The sequence below is a fragment of the Haliaeetus leucocephalus genome, unplaced genomic scaffold (assembly GCF_000737465.1).
Source record: "Haliaeetus leucocephalus isolate CR32 unplaced genomic scaffold, Haliaeetus_leucocephalus-4.0 Scaffold656, whole genome shotgun sequence".
NCBI classification, from domain to species: Eukaryota; Metazoa; Chordata; class Aves; order Accipitriformes; family Accipitridae; genus Haliaeetus; species Haliaeetus leucocephalus.
Genome location: NW_010973092.1, coordinates 5,665,969 through 5,685,288, shown reverse-complemented (window position 1 = coordinate 5,685,288; position 19,320 = coordinate 5,665,969). Strand labels below are relative to the sequence as shown.

The window sequence follows — 19,320 nt, the reverse complement described above, 5'->3', positions numbered from 1 at the left end:
GGTGGAGATGGCCTGTCTTAGTTACTAAGAGAGATCTGGATGCTTTATTTAGTCTTGGTTTGGTTAATGCCTGTACCACTCTACAGTGTCAGCAATGCCTTTAATGTAAGCACATGTATCTTCAATGCCTTCCTTCCCCAGTGGCACAGAGCCACCACCCTGGGGTATCACCTGAGCTTCACTGAGTAGGGAGGTAGGGTCAGAGCACTGTGTGTGCAGATAAGCAAGGGATTGCTATGGTTACCGGATCACAGCATTACTGCCATTTTAACAGCTGGGAAACAAGGCTATTGAGTAATGCTGGACCACAGCAGGTCTGTGGCAGTGCCAAGCACAGAACTGAGGTCTGCTGGCTCCCAGATGGGGTCTTGTGCATCCAGTACCTTTCTCTCTGTGCAGTGGAGAGGGCTCTTATTCTGGCTTGTCAGTAATGAGACATATTTATTCTCATTTTCTTCTTTCTGCTGAAATAACTCTGATTGTTCTTACGAATTTTAATGTCTGGTGCTAGTTGGCTGTCTACCAGTTCAGTAACACCATTCTAGCTGGCAGATAACGGGGATGCCTTACCAAGAGAAACACAAGAGATTCTGGGGTGCCTTCTTATTTCTTCCTCTCTCTCTTCCCCCCCCACAATAGGAAAGGCTAAGTCACATTGGACCTGAGGAGTTTGTGCAGGCATTTGTACATAAAGACCCTCTGGATGGCACCAAGGTATGATTTGTCTGCATGCGAAGTGTCTCCTGGGATCACTGTTTGTTCTAGATGAACCGATGTGATGAGATCCATATAAGAGCAGGGCCTGGGGCACATGTTGATGATGGCCAGGCCAAGTGATGACCTGTATTTTTGTGGCAAGGATAGGACCTGTTGGTAGAGCTCACACTGGCAGGTCCTTGCCATTCCTTCCTGGTGAGAGTATGTCCTGGCCTGGGACTGGCCAGCACCCTGATGTTCTGCTTTCTGGCTTGTTCCTCCTAACCTGCTTTGACCAGGGCAGATGGCTTGCGGCTGTACACGGCCAGGGAACGTCTGTTCCCAGTGTTGAAGGCGTAAAGACTCTGGATGTGATGTAATGCCCATAATCTGTGCCCAGACACCACAGTAATGAGTCAGTGCGTCATGAATCAACACACTCTTCTCTCTCTACACAATAGCTTTTAACCCAAAGCACCATAGGGAATGGAGAGTGCCTGATCAGGGCTTCATCCAAAGTCTGTGGAAGCCAGTTGGAGCCTTTCCAGTGATTCCAGTGGTGGGGGGGGGGGTTGAAGCAGCATCTCAGGGAGTGCCTCAATAAGGAAAGAGACTTCCTGGCTGGAGAGGGAGAGTCAGAGATTTCACAGGCTGCCAGAAAAGAAAGAGGGTGGAAAATTCTTCCCCAGAACTGCATATGGGCTCCCACTGAGATCATACATCAATGGCAGAATTTCATCATTGGATGCTGAACATAACAGGAAGACCTCTCTTTATAGTGCTGCCCAAAGAGCACCAGAATAGCTTGTAATGGTGAAAAAATGGATGGATAGATGAATAGAAAGTGCAACATTGGCTCTTTCCATCTCTTATTGGAGTTATGGAGATTCTGCAGTTTGTTTTGGGGAGAGGGGAGTGGGTAGAGCTGGTGTTTCAAATATTCTGAGCATTGATCACATCCTTTAGGAAGGAACCCCAAGGTAGCAAAGATGTGACAGAAGCATGAAATACCAAACCAGCCACAGTGAGATTTCAGCAACCTGCTGCAAACATGAGGGACAAGACTGAAAATAAACAGTTGTCATTATCTGTATCAAAGTAAAATGAAAGACATCAAATGAGGGCACTAAATTTGAGTGAATTCTGGAAGAGTGTGAGGGAAGCAGCAGTGAGTGAAATCAAATTGCATAAAGCCATAGAGGGGAAGGGATGCTAAGAGGAAGAAGGAAATGTTCAGTAATAAACTAGTGTATGCACAATGGCTGCAGCTGTCTCCAGAATTTCAAATGCAGGGCCAGCACAGAATACCACAAAGACGTGAAGAGAAATTGAGGTTACCAAGTAAACATAAGGAAACGTCAGCTAAAGTGGACGGGAAGGATTAGAATGAGAGGTGGAGAGCCTGAAAATAATGGTGGGATGGGAAATCCGAGCAAATCATCTTGACAGACTATGACAAGCTATTTGACAGTTACGCATGTTCTTCAGATGCAAATCTGAACACTGAGGTGCTGTCAGTAACAGTTCTGTGACTTCAAGGAAGTGCACAGTAACAGAGGAAATAATAGGCGCAAAGCAGGAATGCACCACTGTGTTGCCTTTTAAGTTCAAGGCAATGTCTTCCCCCAGGAGGACCTACTTAGTTAAAGCAAAACTGCTGTAACATTTTCACACAAGACATGGTACTAACAAATTACTGGGCTTCAAATCAGCAAGGCTGATAAAAGCAGAGGTAGTCTGGAACTTTTCTGCAGCCTCTGCCTGGGCTGACCAGAGGTCCCAGCGATGGTTTAGAAGAGCCTCTGCACCAGGGTAAGGTATAGCTGAGGGATTGTGTGGGACCTGGGAGAACATTGTACATAGTAGTCCAAACCTTACGTGGAGTGACATATCATTCCCTGACCTGTGGAGAGCACCCCTGTTAACCACAGGGAATTGGTTCTGGTCTGAATCCTCTCCAGCTGGAGATCATATTAAACATCTTTCTTGTACGAGGGCTTCAAAAGGCTTCACTTGTGAATGTTTATCAAGCACTTTGAGTTGCAGATGGAAGATGCTAGGGAGGTGCTAAATATTGTTGCCATTTATAAAGCTTAACCTTTAAAAAGCAGTCTGTTGCAACTTCAGCTGTTGCACATTTTTCACAAGTTTTGTGGTATTAGCTGTGGTTCTTATGCCCTGGCACAGGACAACAGTGTTGAGATGGAAATACCATATTCAGAACAAAACCTAGGTTTTGTGTACTTTTTGCTATAACAGGGAATGAGAAATAGCAAAGAGTGCATGAAAGGCAACTGCTATGGGTAGACTGGGGCTGCTTTGGGTTTCCTTTGTGTCGTTTGATATTTACAGGCTGCTTGCTGACATTTACTTTTGAGATGCTTTTAAAATATATTTTTTATTGTATATGTGGGCTATTCATAATGTGGCTAGGAATTTCAGGATTGTTAAGATGTGCTCCGTAGCATGGTACTGTGATTTCTGTTTCTAAACACGCCTGTGTACAGAATCACAGGTGAATATTTTCTTACTTTGAATTACCTTGGGAATCATGTTAAGCCCCATTTCTTAAGGGGTTTTAGTCACTTGTTTAACTTACATAATATGGGTAGTACCATTGACATTAACAGATCTGTGTTTATGCACTGTGATTTTCTTCTTAGGGGCACATATTTATGGTAGCTCTGGGAAATGATCTTCTTAATAAAACAAAAAATCAGTATTCTCTGATACCCTCTAGTGGATGTTAATGAATGTTCAAATAAATCACGTGAACTCTAGAGAGCAGTGTGTCCTAGATGGACAGCCTAAGAATTTAGGGCTGGGAAAAGGACTTGAATTCTTATAATCCCAAGCAACATCTTCAGGCTGTGTGAACTGCCCTATCACTCTGCTGCAGTCGAACTATCTGTTGATGTCAAAGGAACTGGAAGAGTTCAGCCAAGTATCTGCTCCCACAGCCTGTATCGGTTATGGGAATTTGTGTTAAGTTTCATTAAAAAAAAGTGAAAAATGTGCTTCTTGCAATGGCTTTTATCGATGAAGTATCTCTGGCATGTAAGTGACCTGTTCAAGAGCAGCCATCAAGATAGAGCTGGTCGCTAGAGAGCCTATTATCCTGAAACCTCAATACGGGAAATATTTTTTTTTCCATAAAGAAGCAACTAGAACTGTGTTTTCTCTTGCTTATCTCTTGTTCACTTCACTAAATTATGGTCTCTCCCCTCCAGAAAAGGGCTGTGGGTGATTGCATTTACTGAAGTGAAGGAAGTCCTGGAATCAAAGCCACAAACCAAGCGTGCTATGGAAGACTGTGCTTGTCTTACTTTTTCTGCATATTCTTGTTGCTGTCTGAATCCTGCAATGCCCTGGCTGTTAATATACCAGTGAACAAGGGTCAGTGCAGACTGTGTTGGCAAACACTTGCTGCAGGCAAAATGAGGCTGTTTTGTGTACACTAGTGTGAATTGTGCAGTGTGACACACTCAGCTAGACCCTGTGCATCTGCCAACCACCCACCTACCTACTGACTTTTTGAAGGGGGCCCTCAATGCACAGTCTTCCATGTGTGTGAGAGATGTGGCCAATAATTACCTTTGTGTAGTATTTATCTTAGCGACCAGGCAGCTAACCGAAACACAGTTATATGTCTTTCTGTGCTTCTTTCTCCCAGACTTGTTTCAGTGAACAGAAGAAGACAAGTAACCTTGAGGCCTATGTGAAATGGTTCAATAGACTCTGCTATCTTGTAGCAACAGAAATTTGCATGGTAAGTGAAAAGTACATGGCATGTTTTATCACATGCCTGAAGTACCAGTTTGAGATTTTACATTAATAAGAAAACCTAGGGATTTATTTCTTATGACCTAGCTAAGCATCTGGTGGTTAGTTTTAGTAATACTGCACTCACAGAAGTGACCTGATAAATCACAAACATCTTGCAAAACAGAGCTGGCGACACACAGGGGATACACTGTTCTCTTGATGTATCAGGAGCACAGTGTGGAATAATGAACTCTGCAGGGAAAAAGAGAGGGAAAAATGCTGTGAATTATCCTGTGAGATTTTTGCTGAAAAAGATTCTAGTGGAGCAGTATTTGTTATCTGTCACCTAAAACTGTGTTGTGCATGTGAATTCCCATTGCATGGCTTTTTGTCCTGCTGCCCATTAACTGTAGCTGTGACTAGTTGTTTTTTAACTTGGTAGTGGTTTTAGTTTGTTTAACTTGGCCCCATCAGAATGAAATTAATGTTTTCTCCTTTGAAAAGGGTGTGCAAGGGAGAAATAGTAATAGTATAAATAGCCTAGATAGCCTGTAACTCAAAAGCATTACCATTTGAAGATCATCTTTGGAAAAGGTGGGGTGGTTCCAGTCCAATTAAAATGTGTATTTAAAATGCAAGCTACCATTTGGCCTGGCCATATTGCCGAAAGGGCCAGAAGAGGGAAAAGGGGTTAAGGCAGTGAAACAAAGTCTTTCTGGGACAAAGATGCTGCTGTTACATTGGTGTGAAATCCTGCCCTTAGGAAAGTCTGTGCTGATGTGCCCACTGGCTTGAGGGAGGCCAGCAGGGAGCTGAGGCACTGCTTCAGGGCTGTTGGGGCTGCCTGTTCCAGCGCTAAGACATTAACTGAGGCGAGCCTGGGAATTGCCTTGAATTTCTTCTGTGTCACTGCAATGAAAGCTTTGATTTTAGAGACTGCCAGTCACCAGCATCCACTGGATTGCTGGAACAGAATTAGGGCCAGTGATTGATAGCAGATGGTCCAAGCTGTGCCTGGACCCATGCTATGTATGGAACAAATGCCTAAGATGCCCTCCAATTCTGCATATGCTTATTACAGATATTTGTTTATTTTAATTTGCAGCCTGCAAAAAAGAAACAGCGAGCACAAGTCATTGAATTCTTCATTGACGTTGCCCGAGAGTGCTTTAACATAGGGAATTTTAATTCGCTGATGGCAATCATTTGTAAGTACAGCTTCTAACCAGGTCTCTCCATCAGCTGTCACAGATGAAACAGGAAACCCAACTCTTATCCATGGTGCTCTTTTCTTCTTTCTCACTCGTAGCTGGAATGAACATGAGTCCAGTTTCCAGGCTAAAGAAGACTTGGTCAAAAGTAAAAACAGCCAAATTTTTCATTCTTGAGGTAAAAAAAAAACTACCACAAGGTGCTGATACACTGCTTGAATTATATTCTGGATCTTTTTGTTTGTGAATTTTCACACTGTTATCCAGGTATGAGATGTTTGCAGGCATGTTTCATAGGCACAGGGCCAGATTCTGGCTGAAGTTTCCCAGCTATAGTGAGGAAGGTGTGAAGCTGCTGATATGTAGAGGGGAATCAGAGCGCTCAAATAGGAGGAGGAAAAAAACCCCAAAATATGAGCCCATACGCAAGCTATAGTGCTTGCACTGATGCCAGTTTTGTCTGGCCACAGACACAACGCTGAGTGTAAAGCTCCCAAGCTATACCTTGGACGTCGAGTGAACAAGGCCCAAGGCTGGTTTTTTGTATTGAGGATTCCAGGATTTGGCATATGTAAAATGTGCAGTCCTTATTCTTCACATAGAAGCTCAGTAAGCTGTTACTAGAACAGTCAGAGGTACAAACAGCCATGATCTGTAGATCTCTCTTTGTATCTTTGGCTCATGGGTTTTGTATGTATGTGGATTTTTTAAGGTGTAGGCTAGGCTCTGTTCGGGGTTTACTACAGCTGTGGGTGAGGTTATCTTCAGAGGACCCAGGTTGCTTTCTAACCAATGTGTCTTCTTTTGTGTATCTAGCACCAGATGGACCCTACTGGTAACTTCTATAACTACAGAACAGCATTGCGGGGGGCTGCTCACAGATCCCTCACTGCACACAGCAACAGGGAGAAGGTAAGTGTGACCACATCCCTTTTATCTCCAAATGGGTGGTGTGCATTGCTGCTGAGAGTCAGCAGCTCAAAGACTTGATGCAAATGCTCTCCTCCCTTCCCTGAGTCACCAATGCAAGGCTCGTGCACTGCTAAATGCAATTAGAAATGTAAATCGGTGGCTGAAAGGAGTCTGAAATGGATCACAGGGCTTTTGTGGACTTGCTCTCGGACATTGGGGAGCTAGAGAGGGCCGGATGCACAGCGTGGAGGACTTTGTTGCAAGCATCTCTATATCCCTGGAAAATTCACATTGTTTAAATTGATAAACCTGATGGAACAGGTATTCCAGACTAAAATGACTTTTATTTTGGTATGGAGCATCAGCCTGGCAGGCCCAGGTGGAACTGTGCTTTTGTTACAACTGTGCCAGCCAGGCCTCTGTGCAGACAAGCCCCTATTGTGTAGTGTGTGATTTGAGATAGAGAGCAAAGGGCGCAGCACTCAGAGATGAGGTGGTTCTCCACTTACATGAGGGAAAGATGACTTACCACAAGTCCTGCAAAGAAGTCTGTTCTGAATCCACTGCAGCAAATTTGGGGTGAGATTCTGTCCTTGTGAATTTTCATCTCATTTGGTTGTTGCTGCCATCTCAGTGACAAGAATTGAAGTATTTTATCAGTGCTCGTGGCAGATACGTAGCTTACTGAGATGTCACTGATGCTGCAAAAATCAGATTGGCAAGATGTTAGTGCAGGATTCTCCTGTTTTGTGCCCCAGTGTGTTTCTTGTTAATTTTCTTATTTCTCCGTTCAATTCTCTTTTTTTGTTGTTGTTTTGTGAAAGAGGGTTTATTTTTAACATTGCAATTGCTCATAGTCATAAATAGGTAATCTCTGCACAGAGCATAGCTAAGGTAAAGGAGATGCTGCATGAACAAGCATAATATGGAATTTAGTATTCATTCACTAAAGGAGCCAGGCCAGATGCTAATCTCACATCCATGTAAATTTGATGTAAATCTGCTGAAGCTAATGGAATCTCACAGCATTTACAGTGAAATGAGATCAGCATCTGGTCGCAGGCTGGCTCAGCTGCAATGGGAGTACGCAGAGTTGTTCTGAAAAGCACTTCTGTGTGCAAGGAAGAGACGATGGCTTTGGATGTTTGTGACCGGCAGAGAAATTCTTTTAACTCACACACGGCAGTAAGGACTTGTCAGTCTGAGATGCTTCTGCAGTTTAGTTCTTCTGCAACCATCATATATATTCAAACCAGTTGCTTTATCGTTTGACTTAATTTCCTGTGGAAGTTAGCAATCTCTGTTATATCTCTACCCCTAGCTGGTTAAGACTGAGGGCAGAGAGGTTATTAGATTGAAAGGAATCTATTTTACATAAGAAAAAGTCCATATTCTGTTTCCCTTGTGTAGATAACATTAGTTCAAGAAAATGCTCAAGCATATGATTTGGTAGCTACTCATACTGGGTATTTTACGGTGTCAGATACAGCAGATCGTGTAATTCTTGCTGTAGGAATTAAGGAATTTTGTTTCTTTTTATAAGCAGGATTATCAGTTATTTGTTTTAATGAGTTTGAATAAAATTGAAAGAACATGATCACTTTTTTGATAGAATATTATGTTGTTTCTTGGCAAACTTGCAGCAAAGCTCACTCTGAAGAAAATTTTATCTTCAAACTGAATTGTGCTTACAAAAGTTTGAGATCCCAATCCCCTCCACCCCTCTTCTTGACAAGTGGACACCCCAGAAGCACAGATAGAGGCTTCAGGCCTCAGTCCATCTGCTTGAGAAGGAAGGTGCTTTGGAGGGAGCACTCTTGTCACAGACCAACAGACTAAGCAGTGGGTTATGTCTCGCAGGAAGAAAAATTGCTCGTGGGCTCAAAAGAGCTAATACGTAATTGGCAGTCTTACCAGAAGTGTTACTTTCTTCTCTTCTCAGGCCTGGTGTCTTGGCTGCTGAGTTTTGCGCAGCACTTGAGCAGAAGCACAGCTCAGGGGCTAAATGATATCCTCAGAGGGAGACAGGGTGAGCCAGTGACCTGGGACACCCTCCCTCCTCCTGCTCTGTGCACATATCTCACCCAAATTCCCCATGTGACACTGGCCTTCTGGCACAAAGAACACTGCCTGATTTTGTCACCCGCTCCATCCTCATCCTCAGGGTGCTTGTGCGAGACTGCAGCACAGGTTGTAGGAGAAGGATCTCAATATACCCGTGGAGGATCCCCTGACTTCAGTCCGCACTGTTCTGATCCAGCCCTTCTCTCAGTGTGTAAATGGCATAGTCATAACTACTTGTTACTTGCTCACAAGCAGGCTTGTAAAAAGGCACGGCAAGGCAGCTCTCAAAGCTGAGAGGGGCAATACAGCAACAGAAATAAACCTGCCAAAGTGCAGGGCAAGAAAACTGGTAATGAAGAAGGGCTGATGTTTCATGCAGAATTCAGAGGCGTGTACTTGTTAGGAACTAAGTCTGGTTTTATCTATGCAGTCAGCTGACCTATACCACCTCCAAAATTAAGTCATTCCACTGGGAAACCCTGCATTGTGCTAATGACATGTCTCTGGCTTTGAAATGTTGGGAGTATGTACAGTGCAGTACTGTGTGTTGTTGCCATCTGATACTATGGAGGAAGAACATGTCCGATCTCATTAGCTTGCTTCTTTCTGCAGGAGGCAATTGTCCTCCAGCATGTGGGTGGGTTGGATGGCACAGGGGGGTGATTCAAAAGGGAGTGAAATACGAGTTTCTGGCACTAACCCAGATTTTATGCTAGCAAAGTGCCTGGACTGAAGCCAACATTAGAATGTAACTATATCCACTTTTGTTGCTTTTCCTACAGAAATTTGGAAAACAAAACATACAGAGTAACATATTTTTATTGGGGAAATAAATGGTGACCCAAAGACAGAAATCCCCTGGAAATGTGTAGACAATTGGTATCCTAGGGTATGTCTTTGACGCTTTTTGGATGCAGATGAGAACAAGCTCTGCCCGTGCTCTGAGCTGACTGGTGGCTTTGTAGCTGTATTAGCATGGCATTGAGCCCACATTCTTATACCTTCCCTCTCAGCAAGGCTTTTCGTTTATGTTTAGTACCACTAATGATGGTGACCTAGCTCCCAGGCAGTGTGGTGCAGGGCAGAAGAAGCTCACATGTGCCTGCAAAAAATATGTAGACAGAACCTGGCAGTAATTTCTAGCTGGGGATCAGTATCTGGCTCCGGCTCTCTGTATCTTTCCACCTTATAAGACCACAGTGGTTACAGAGTTATCATCATTTTTGGTAGAAAACAGACTACATCGACTGAATTGTATTCTTTACCTCACGTTGATTGATCTGGTTTGGATGATATAAACATGAATCCTGAAACACACTTAGCTCAGTTTGACTAAAAATTGTTCCACCTTACCCTGATAGGAGGGCTCAGGATTTTTGGGGGGTTAGGCTGTGCTTTGTTTCCATTCCTATATTGTATCAGTGGGATGTATCAGAATAATGCCAGTGGCTCTTGAAGCATCAGTCCAGGCTTTTTTACGGCTATCGCACTGACATTACAGAGTTTATCTATGGCTGTCCCATAAAAAAGCCAGCAGAGATGCAGATCTTTAGCAGTTTACTGCATGTGGTATTTTAGCTGAAACAGAAATTGGCTTCCATTTTCACAGCAAGAGTTGGTAGTAGCTTGTAGACTCCTTTCCTCAGTAAGCGTTTTTGCGTCTATGACTTGCTTGCACTCACCGTTGCTTTGTGAAGGCTGTAGACTGAAAAATAACAGCTGCCAATCCTGTTCTAGGTCCATTTCATATCCCACTACAGCTGAGGTACAGCATGAGATGGACTAACAGTACGACATTAAATACTTAACTAAAGGATTGCTCCCTTGGCTGGTCTTGCACGCCATGAAGGCACTTTAACTTTGGTGCACACTTAACAAGCTACAGTTCAGTTAATTTACAAATAGGCCAGTGGAAACATTTGGACACTCTGCCATGCAATGTGCTTTCCTTTAAGTTCATGGTCATTAAGTTTGTACTTAGTGGCTTAAAAGACAGGTGTTGCTGCCACAGGAAAATGCTCACAGAGGTGGCTGCTGACCTTATAGCTCAAACGTTCCAAGTGGCCTTTTTCTGTCACAGTGCCACTGCTGGAGAGCTGGGTAGACTCAGATTTGAATATCGAATCCCAGAGCCCTGGGGGTCAGCTTTGTCATGGACTGGTCCTTTGTGTTATCTTTCTTTTCCCTTTGAGCTGTGACACAAGAGGACCTGGAGGGAGTCTAATCCACTCTGGGTCTCAGCTGGTGTGCTGGGGATGCACCTCAGAAGCGCTGTTACTGCTTTCTGCTGTAGAACATCTGGCATCAAATTTATCCCTCCTGTAATTCCATTAATTTCAGGAGTCTTACCTAGAAGTAGACTTTTCCTATAGCAAATTATGACCTGGCTCTGCTGGTTTAGAGAGAAAGCTTGGATCACTGCTATATGCCACTTTGCCCTGGATGATGCCCAGGGCTTATTTTGAGTGCTACAATGATCTCTCTGGCTACTGTTGGCAGTTTCCTGCCAACTAAATTAATATTTTCAATCCTGCTGTCTGCAGGTTAATTTGGAGAAACAGGTTGTACTAATCAGGCACCAGGAAGGAAATTGCGTGCCTCAAGAGGTAGCTATACATGGAGCTGCTGAAAATGAAACGGCTCCTGATTAACTGTTTACACACAAGTCCTTGGTCATCAAATTTTATTCTGTCTTTCCTTGTTCAGGGACAATACTGGTTCTTTGGTTCCCAGCTGTCTTTAAATTGCTCGATTTGTGTATTCAACATCTTTGCTTACAAAGACCCAACAGAGAAGGGAAGAGTTCTGCAATTTTATTTTGCTCTTTGCTGTCTGATCGTGCCATCAGACAGTGATGCTGTTGATAATAAACTGGAATATTAGCATTTTCTTAGTCATGTTATTCTGCTCAGTGAACGTTGTGTTCAGTTCATTTCAGCCTACGTTCTTCTGATGGCTGAAGGTGTCTCTATACCCTACTGCCCTTTTGTTTGCCTTTCACTGTACTGCTTTCTGTGTAGCACACTGAAAAGTTAGTATTTTTTTTTCTCCTCTCTCCTGATTGAGTTCTTCTTTCGTGCAGAGAAAATACTGAATTGGAAAGATAATAGTTATGTCATTTCTCTTCACAGATTGTGATCCCCTTCTTCAGCCTATTGATCAAAGACATTTATTTTTTGAATGAAGGATGTGCTAATCGCCTTCCAAATGGACATGTCAACTTTGAAGTAAGATCTGAAAAAATGTTTTTATCTATCCCATTCTGATAGCACTATCTGAGACCTTTTGCCTGCAATTTCAGCGCAGACCAGCAAAGACTGAATATGCCAAAATGGACCATCTCAAGTAACTGCATGAAGGTTAAACCAATCCCAGAATGTTTTTTAAAAGAATTAATATGTATGTTTTACATAAACATTACAAGCAGATCATCCTAACTTGCTTGATGTTGGTTGGCTGCTAGAAATATAGTGTCAGTAGTATAAATGGCTATACTTATGGCTTGGAGGGGAAGATGACTTTTTCAGAAAACATGGAAAACTATTTTTCTTATATACACACATAAACAAGTCAGTATAAAATGCTTTATACTTTATCTGCCTTTTTAACCCTTTCGTATTTTTAATAAAGAGGTTTGGCAAAGTAAGACATAAATTACTTGTGGTCATTAAAGAAAAGTTAGAATGCAAGCAGAATTACATATAGAGTACAGAATCACTGTGTCCATGAGGTAAATGTCATGCCGCTGATGTAAGGATTTGAATGTCTTATCCTCTGTCTGTAGGTTTTACACAGAAGAATTTCTATTAAATGCAGTAGAAGATTTATATTCCCCCACAGCCCTGGCACTAGGTAGTGTTAGTCACGTATCCTGAGTAACCCCAGTTCTCTGCTGGAGCGGATGGTTTTACGCTGGTACAACTCGTTGCTAGCGGCAGTGTGCAGGCACTCAGGTGCTCTGCATTGTGCTATGCCTTGTGATGGCTGTGTTCTTGCATTCTGGTGGAGGGGCAGGGATGAGGTGCTTCTGAAAGAACTGCCCGGTGTCAATGAGAAAACAGTTCTTGAGCTCTCAACTTCTTTGTAAATCATTTCTTCAGTGTCACTTGGGTTGCATTAAATTTCTCCTTCAGTTATTGGCATTGTGAGATAGTGAGTCATGCCTAAAACACTGAGCCTGGCATCGCCTTAAATTGTATCAGAAATGTTAGAAGGCCTGAAGAGTTGTGAGGCGTTGGAGTCACTGCACTTTGTGTAATTTATATCTAATTCTGCTCCCTCCTGTTCCATCAATGTTTATGTCCTCTATTCCTAAATATACATGTGTAACCCATAGCTTTGTTCATGGATACATTCTCATTTGAGTACAAACTGAGACATCTTGTAAGAAGAAACGTAGCACACCTTTCCTCTCTCTTTCCCCTGTAAATGAACTGTGAAAAGGTACCCTTCTAATATATATGAGGGTCTTTTCTCCTAATGTCTTTGTGGTTGGCACGATGGATCCTGGATCACAGTCTTCTGCTTGGATGTGTTTGTTTTACTGAGATAATCTTACTGTATCTGAGTAGAATGGTTTTATGTTTACAGAAATTTCTGGAACTGGCTAAGCAAGTAGGAGAATTTATAACATGGAAGCAAGTGGAATGTCCCTTTGAACAAGACCCTAACATCATCCACTACTTGCATACTGCGCCCATTTTTACTGAAGATGGTAAGACTCTGTACAATCTCTTATCACTATGTCTCTTCATCACTACTAACACCCTGGTCCATGCTTTGGTGACCTCTCTCACTGACCAGTCCTGGTTCTTTCCTAGCTTTCCTGTCACACAGCTTGTGATTTTGCAAATATAACCTTCTAGCTCATGAAGCTGCTGCCTGATTGCTTTTCTCCTGCCCATAACTTCTCTATAAGGCACTGTCTAGGAAGTTGCCATTGTGGCCCTATTTTTGTAATCACAAAAAGAGGCCACACAACCATGTTGTGGACTGCTATGAATGTCAGCTGTCCCTTAGCCACTCATTCTGTGATTGATGGAGCCAGAACTAATCTCTTCCGCAAACCCAACACTGTCATCCCTTCAGTGAGCACAGCCCACGGCGATGGTAGTCCAGCTGACCTCCTCTACTACAGCAAAGAAATATGTTATCTGCAGAAAAGAATTTTTAAGAAAATCTTTTCTAGTAATTAATTTAAGCTGTAGCTATGAAAGCCCTGTTCTGAAATTATTTCTCTGATTGTCTTTTTATACTTATCTGTCCTCTTCAGTTTGGTATCCAGCATGTCAGACTGTGTCATTTCATATTGGTTTGTGTCAGTTGCCTCTTGGTACATTGTCACGCACAGAATTGTCTATAGCTATATTCCCATAAGCTATACTGGTGTTGGGTTTATTTTTTCTTGATTCTATAGGCAGTTTTCTGTACTAATCCAAGTTAATCAGACCAGACAGTTTTTATTTCACGGACTACTTCGGAACACAAAATACTGCTTCAAAAATCCTGCCTAAATCCTAAGAAGAATGACTGCCAAAATAGAATAATTAATGTGATTAAAGTAATACATATTGAAAGGAGATAGGATGGAGGCATTTGTTCTGGTTTTAGGCTCTAAAGGGACAGAAAGTGAAAGTCAAGGGTAGAAGTGCAGTTTTCAGGCTGCTGGACCAAAAAAGGATGACCTCAACCCACTAATTGTTTGCAGATTTTCTCTCTCATGCCCTCCCCTATATTCGTACTGCTTTCATGAGATGTCCTTTGCAGAAGTCACAGCAGGCCTCCCCTGTTACCCAGGGGAAGTGCTGAGCAGAAAGACCTGCCCTGAGTAAAAGGTGGGAGAATATATTAGAGAGATGCAGCAGTGGTATGTGAAATGCAGCTGTACTGTGCTTGTCACAGCATGGCAGAATAGCAGGCCAACACTTGAATATTAAAATGCAATTGAATCATAGCACAGACTTGAATACTGAGATGATTCCAGCATTAAAGAATAAAGCATCGCTAAACAGTCAAATGAGGAAATGTGTGTGAACACAAATCACAGCCTACTTAAAAAAAATTCTGTGAAGACAGTGCGATATTAATGCACCGCCAGCTTTTGCAGAGGAGACTCTACAGCCTAGACACATTTTGGTGTCATAAAATGCATCCTAGAGTGCACAGTTTTGCAGAAAAAAAAGACCTGTTTATTTTCTTCTACTGTGTTCCCTCTCTGGTTTCTATAACTCATTCTTACCTTGAGGGTGTTTTGTATCCATTTAAGATACCATGTCCCCATAAGCTTTAAAAAGATTGAGGAAGATAAGGTTGTGTGAAGTGATGAGAATATCCTTAATTTAAAAAGTTTATTTGTTTAGCTGTCAGCTCTCATGGTCTCTCTTTTTTAATGTTCATATAACACTTTGGTAGCAGTGCTGCAATGGAGTAAATAGGCCCAAAGCTCTATACGCAAAACCAGAGACCATTTAACTGCTGAATATTGTTATAAGAAGGTCATGCTAACATATTTTAACTCTAGGCTTCTTTACTGTTCCATCAAAATGAACCTAACAGCTTTCCAAAGGTAGACATGTGAGCTAAACATCAGTGTCCTACTGATTACCAGCTACCTGGCAGACCATGAAATTTTAAAGTTTCTCTTGCTGTGTGTTACAATATAGGACATAAGAGAATGCAGAGTGATAGGGGGTTACTGTTGCTGTTGGAATAACACATATTTACCTTTTCCAGGGTTGTATCTGGCTTCATATGAAAGTGAAAGTCCGGAAAACCAGACAGAAAAAGACAGGTGGAAATCCTTAAGGTAACCACTCATTTTATCAGCTCATTTCTAAAGCACCTCCAAAATGCTGCACTGATAGTTAAAACTTGTCAAGTGCTGACATGTAAAATGTGACCTCTGATGGAGGTCTTTTCCACTTAAAGCTAATCTACAGAGCTGAGGCACTGATAAAAGCTTATCGTAATCTCAAATTATCCACCATTTAAAGAATACCCTCCATTTGTGCATTTATAGAGTGCTGTACCCATGCAAAAGAGGCCTGGTGTAGATGAAAAATGCCCTAGGTTAACTGGATCTTCCTACAGTTTATATCTCTTATAAGAGATGTATAATGGTTTGGTATAAGTGAGAATCTGAAGAGAGTGATTTAAAAAAAAACAAAACAACAAAACCAAACAACCTACCTTTATATTTGCTTTTTTTTCATTATTCTTATGTTTTAAATTTACAGATCCACTATTTTAGGAAAGACTTGAAGATTAAGAGATTATTGCAGTAGGTCAAGGAAAAGAAATCCGCAAACATTTTGCACTACTGATTCCAAAGATGCCTGTTTGGGATTTAGACAATTTTTTTGTTTGAGTTTTTGGTTGGGTTTTTTTGACTGCCTAACATGATGGATGAACTGGATTCATCCACTGAAATCAACAGAACTGTGTGCACAATGACGCTTTTCTAACTAAGACAGAGAGAGGAAGGACAAACAGACTATTTGTGGCTGTGCCCAAAATGCGTCAGGATCACTGTAACTTTTGCCTCTGAAGGAAAACATAAGAAAATCAGGAGCATGGAGAACCATGGTACTGCAAAGGAGAATGGAAAAGTATAAAAAAAGGAAAGCAAAAAAATACACATGAATATTTCAGAAGCAGGTGCTTCAGACAGCAGCTCTTTAAACCCTCTGAGGATTGTAAAATTAAATCAAACACGGACACAGCAGCAATCTGGTTAATTGCTGAATGAAGAAAGAAGAACTTAATCTTACATTAGCAGTCCCCCAGCCTTGTTGAACAAAGCACTGACTGCTACAGGTATAAGCTTCCAGCAGATGAAAACTGACATTGCTCGCTCATATGTATACACGGATGTCACATATAGACCACATCAGCATGGGACAGTCGTACAAACCCCATGAATTTTTACAGAGAACAATCTGAAGTATGGCTATTGCTTAGTTATTCTTCCCACCACTGTTGTTCCTTTTCTTACTGTGAATCTTGGCAGATCTGAGGAGGGCACAGAGTGTAGCCGGTATTGCTTAAAGACCCCCCCCCCCCATCTAAAGTTGAACTGAAGAAGCAAATGACTCTGGACTCAACTTACCTCTGTTTAATGTACGTAGTGTTTTCCCTAGTTTCGTTGATGCTGAGTTGCATCTTTTAGAAGGTTTTATCACACTTAAAGAAAAAAGATACTGCATTACCATTTGAAAAAAATCTATCAGGTTCCAATTAATACAGTACTGTTTATTTTGCAACATGATACTAAGAGGATGGGGGCGGTAATTGCTCTGAATTTGGGAACTACATGGTATGCTTTAAGAAGACAAAGGGTTTCAGACTAGAATGAATGCACTAAAGACTTTGTCATTCATGAGCAGATAACCATTTTTCTCTCTTTTTATTTTTAGGATCTAAACCATGTTCACCATTTACTTACAAATAATATGAAGTAGGGACTATGTCTTGTGTTTAAAGTTGTACAATAATCAAGGTGCTACTGTAACACACATATTAAATGATAATGAACTATATGGATATTAGATTCAAAACTAAGCCCTAACAGTAGACTAGTTGTATGTGGAAGGAATGTTCCTACTTGCCCCAGAAAAGACCTCAAAAAGCTTAAATTAAACCTAAATGCCATATGATATTGAACTTTGCATTTTATTGCTGACTTGATGCTGGCCTTTTCAGGTGTTCCAGTCTTTCTCTGTCTGCAACAGAAGGACGTAACCCTTTCTTTGAGATCAGTAATAGTTTCATTTCACTACAGAGTGATTCCAAGTGGCTGTGGTGTTTTGAAAAGTTAGTCTAATCACAAAACCTGGCTGCGTTGGCCTATGCATTTAGCCCGAAAACTGAAAATGTTCCTGACCTCTGCCAGCCCTCAGAAGTTCTCGAGGCCTGAGTGAGTTCTTGAAATGTGAGGCATTGGTGATCTAGTGTTTGAAGGCAGCTCTGACAATTGAGCTGATTGGGAGTCCAGCAGCCTGAGACATGCTCTATGTGATATACTAAAGGTCTGTAGTGTCTGCAGTGCAGTTCTTGTGTTGGGTTATGATCTGTGAAAACCTGTGCAGTCTGGATCATGGCCACCTGAATCCACTGCTCTTGCAATTGCTGAGATGAGCAGGACATCTTCTTCTAGATTTGCATACGTAGGGGCTCGAGGCATAACTTCAGTTCTCCTTTTCGTATAGGTCTATCAGCACATGAATTCAAGCAGAGAGAACATAAAAATGTCTTGTGTTTACTCAAGCTTTGTATGGAAGAACTAAGTGTAAGGATCATACAACATCATTCCAGCCAGGAAATGATCACTATTCTGGTGATACTGTTAATATGCTGTTTGTTAATTTTTGTACGTGAGCTGAGAGCTATACAGAGAAACACACACATGAAGGCATTCCTTCAAGCAGAACTATTTCCAAAATGATGCTATTAAAAGCCTGTTAAATTCCAACCAAATTCAGAGCAATAACCATAAACATATCTACAACAATGCTAATGCTTAAGTGTGTTTGCTAAATGGTCTTTTTTTTTTTTAATATCTGCATCTTTTTAACAGGCACAGTGCAACTTCATAGTAGAAATGTGTTTTTATTTATCTGAAACCCAATGTAGGTGGATGGGCCCTTTCTTAAAACCTGCTTTTTAAAATGCAAATCCTCACTCCTTTTCTAATCAGCCAACAGAGGCTGGTACAGCTGAGATTTTAACACCCTGAAGATGAATCAAAATGTGATTTCTCATGATAATACTTTATGTTCTTGGGCACCTTCCATGAATTCAGGCAATTTTTTAAGTGTGAGTTAAATTAGATCTCATAAAGTTTATCGCTGTTGCAAACTAAACCACTTTCATAGTCCAAAACTTTCAAACCTCGGTGCTTAAAATGGAAGCATAAAGGTCAGATGTAGGTAGGTATTAAGGGCTTAGTGGGACTTTTCAGAAGCACCAAATTATCTTTAAGCCTTTATGTAGTCACACATTTAAAAGGTCTTTTTTCAGAGGTGCTAAACATCCTCATCTCTTGATGAACACTGAGGCAATTATTGCTTTATAGAGGTGCATGGCATGTTGATCTGTAGTATCTGATCTCCAGAGACACTGGTTGCTCTTTGCAAAGCGGCTTGGAGATGAGAGTACACAGCAACTGAAAATGAGAAGACAGCACTTTTAAAAAACAGACTTTACTAATCATAGCTTGTCTTCAGATAATTTCATGGCTAAAATCCTATAGATTTAAACAGAAACAGTGTAAAGCCTTAAGTTACAGCTGTCAGCTGCATTTGTAATTCATATTTGGCCTAACTAGGATGTAGAACTCCAGACAGGAGGGGTTAGCACCTTGCTTTATCAACAGGTTTTACAAAGCACAAGTACAACTGAAAACAAAGGATGACAATTTGGGGAATAGATTTCTTCCAAAAATGTATTAACATTACATGAAAATGAGAAAAAGAACCTCCAATAATTAATGTTTTCTTGCTATAAACGTGTAAAGAACTCCTACCATGCTGAAAAGAAAGCAATATCACTTAATACCAAGCACTAAGCCACTGTAAGGCATGTAGTCATTAGACTAACATCTAGACAAGTTACTAGTAGTAATGTCATGGCTTTCTAATTCCACTTTTTTCAGTGGATTCACCTCTCTGACAAC

The 19,320-nt window shown here is 41.5% G+C and overlaps 1 protein-coding gene across 1 annotated transcript in view; it reads left to right on the top strand.

Moving 5' to 3' along the window:
* The window catches only part of RASGEF1C (RasGEF domain family, member 1C), a 28,243-nt gene extending 12,283 nt beyond the window's left edge, over window positions 1-15,960 (top strand). Inside the window, exons 5-13 of the mRNA XM_010578895.1 lie at window positions 640-714; window positions 4,370-4,465; window positions 5,567-5,669; window positions 5,771-5,850; window positions 6,489-6,584; window positions 11,780-11,875; window positions 13,239-13,362; window positions 15,381-15,453; window positions 15,884-15,960. Of these exons, the coding sequence (XP_010577197.1) occupies window positions 640-714; window positions 4,370-4,465; window positions 5,567-5,669; window positions 5,771-5,850; window positions 6,489-6,584; window positions 11,780-11,875; window positions 13,239-13,362; window positions 15,381-15,453; window positions 15,884-15,908 (768 nt within the window). The 3' untranslated portion in view covers window positions 15,909-15,960. The remainder of the gene's footprint in view (window positions 1-639; window positions 715-4,369; window positions 4,466-5,566; window positions 5,670-5,770; window positions 5,851-6,488; window positions 6,585-11,779; window positions 11,876-13,238; window positions 13,363-15,380; window positions 15,454-15,883) is intronic.
* The last annotated feature ends 3,360 nt before the right edge of the window (window positions 15,961-19,320 follow it).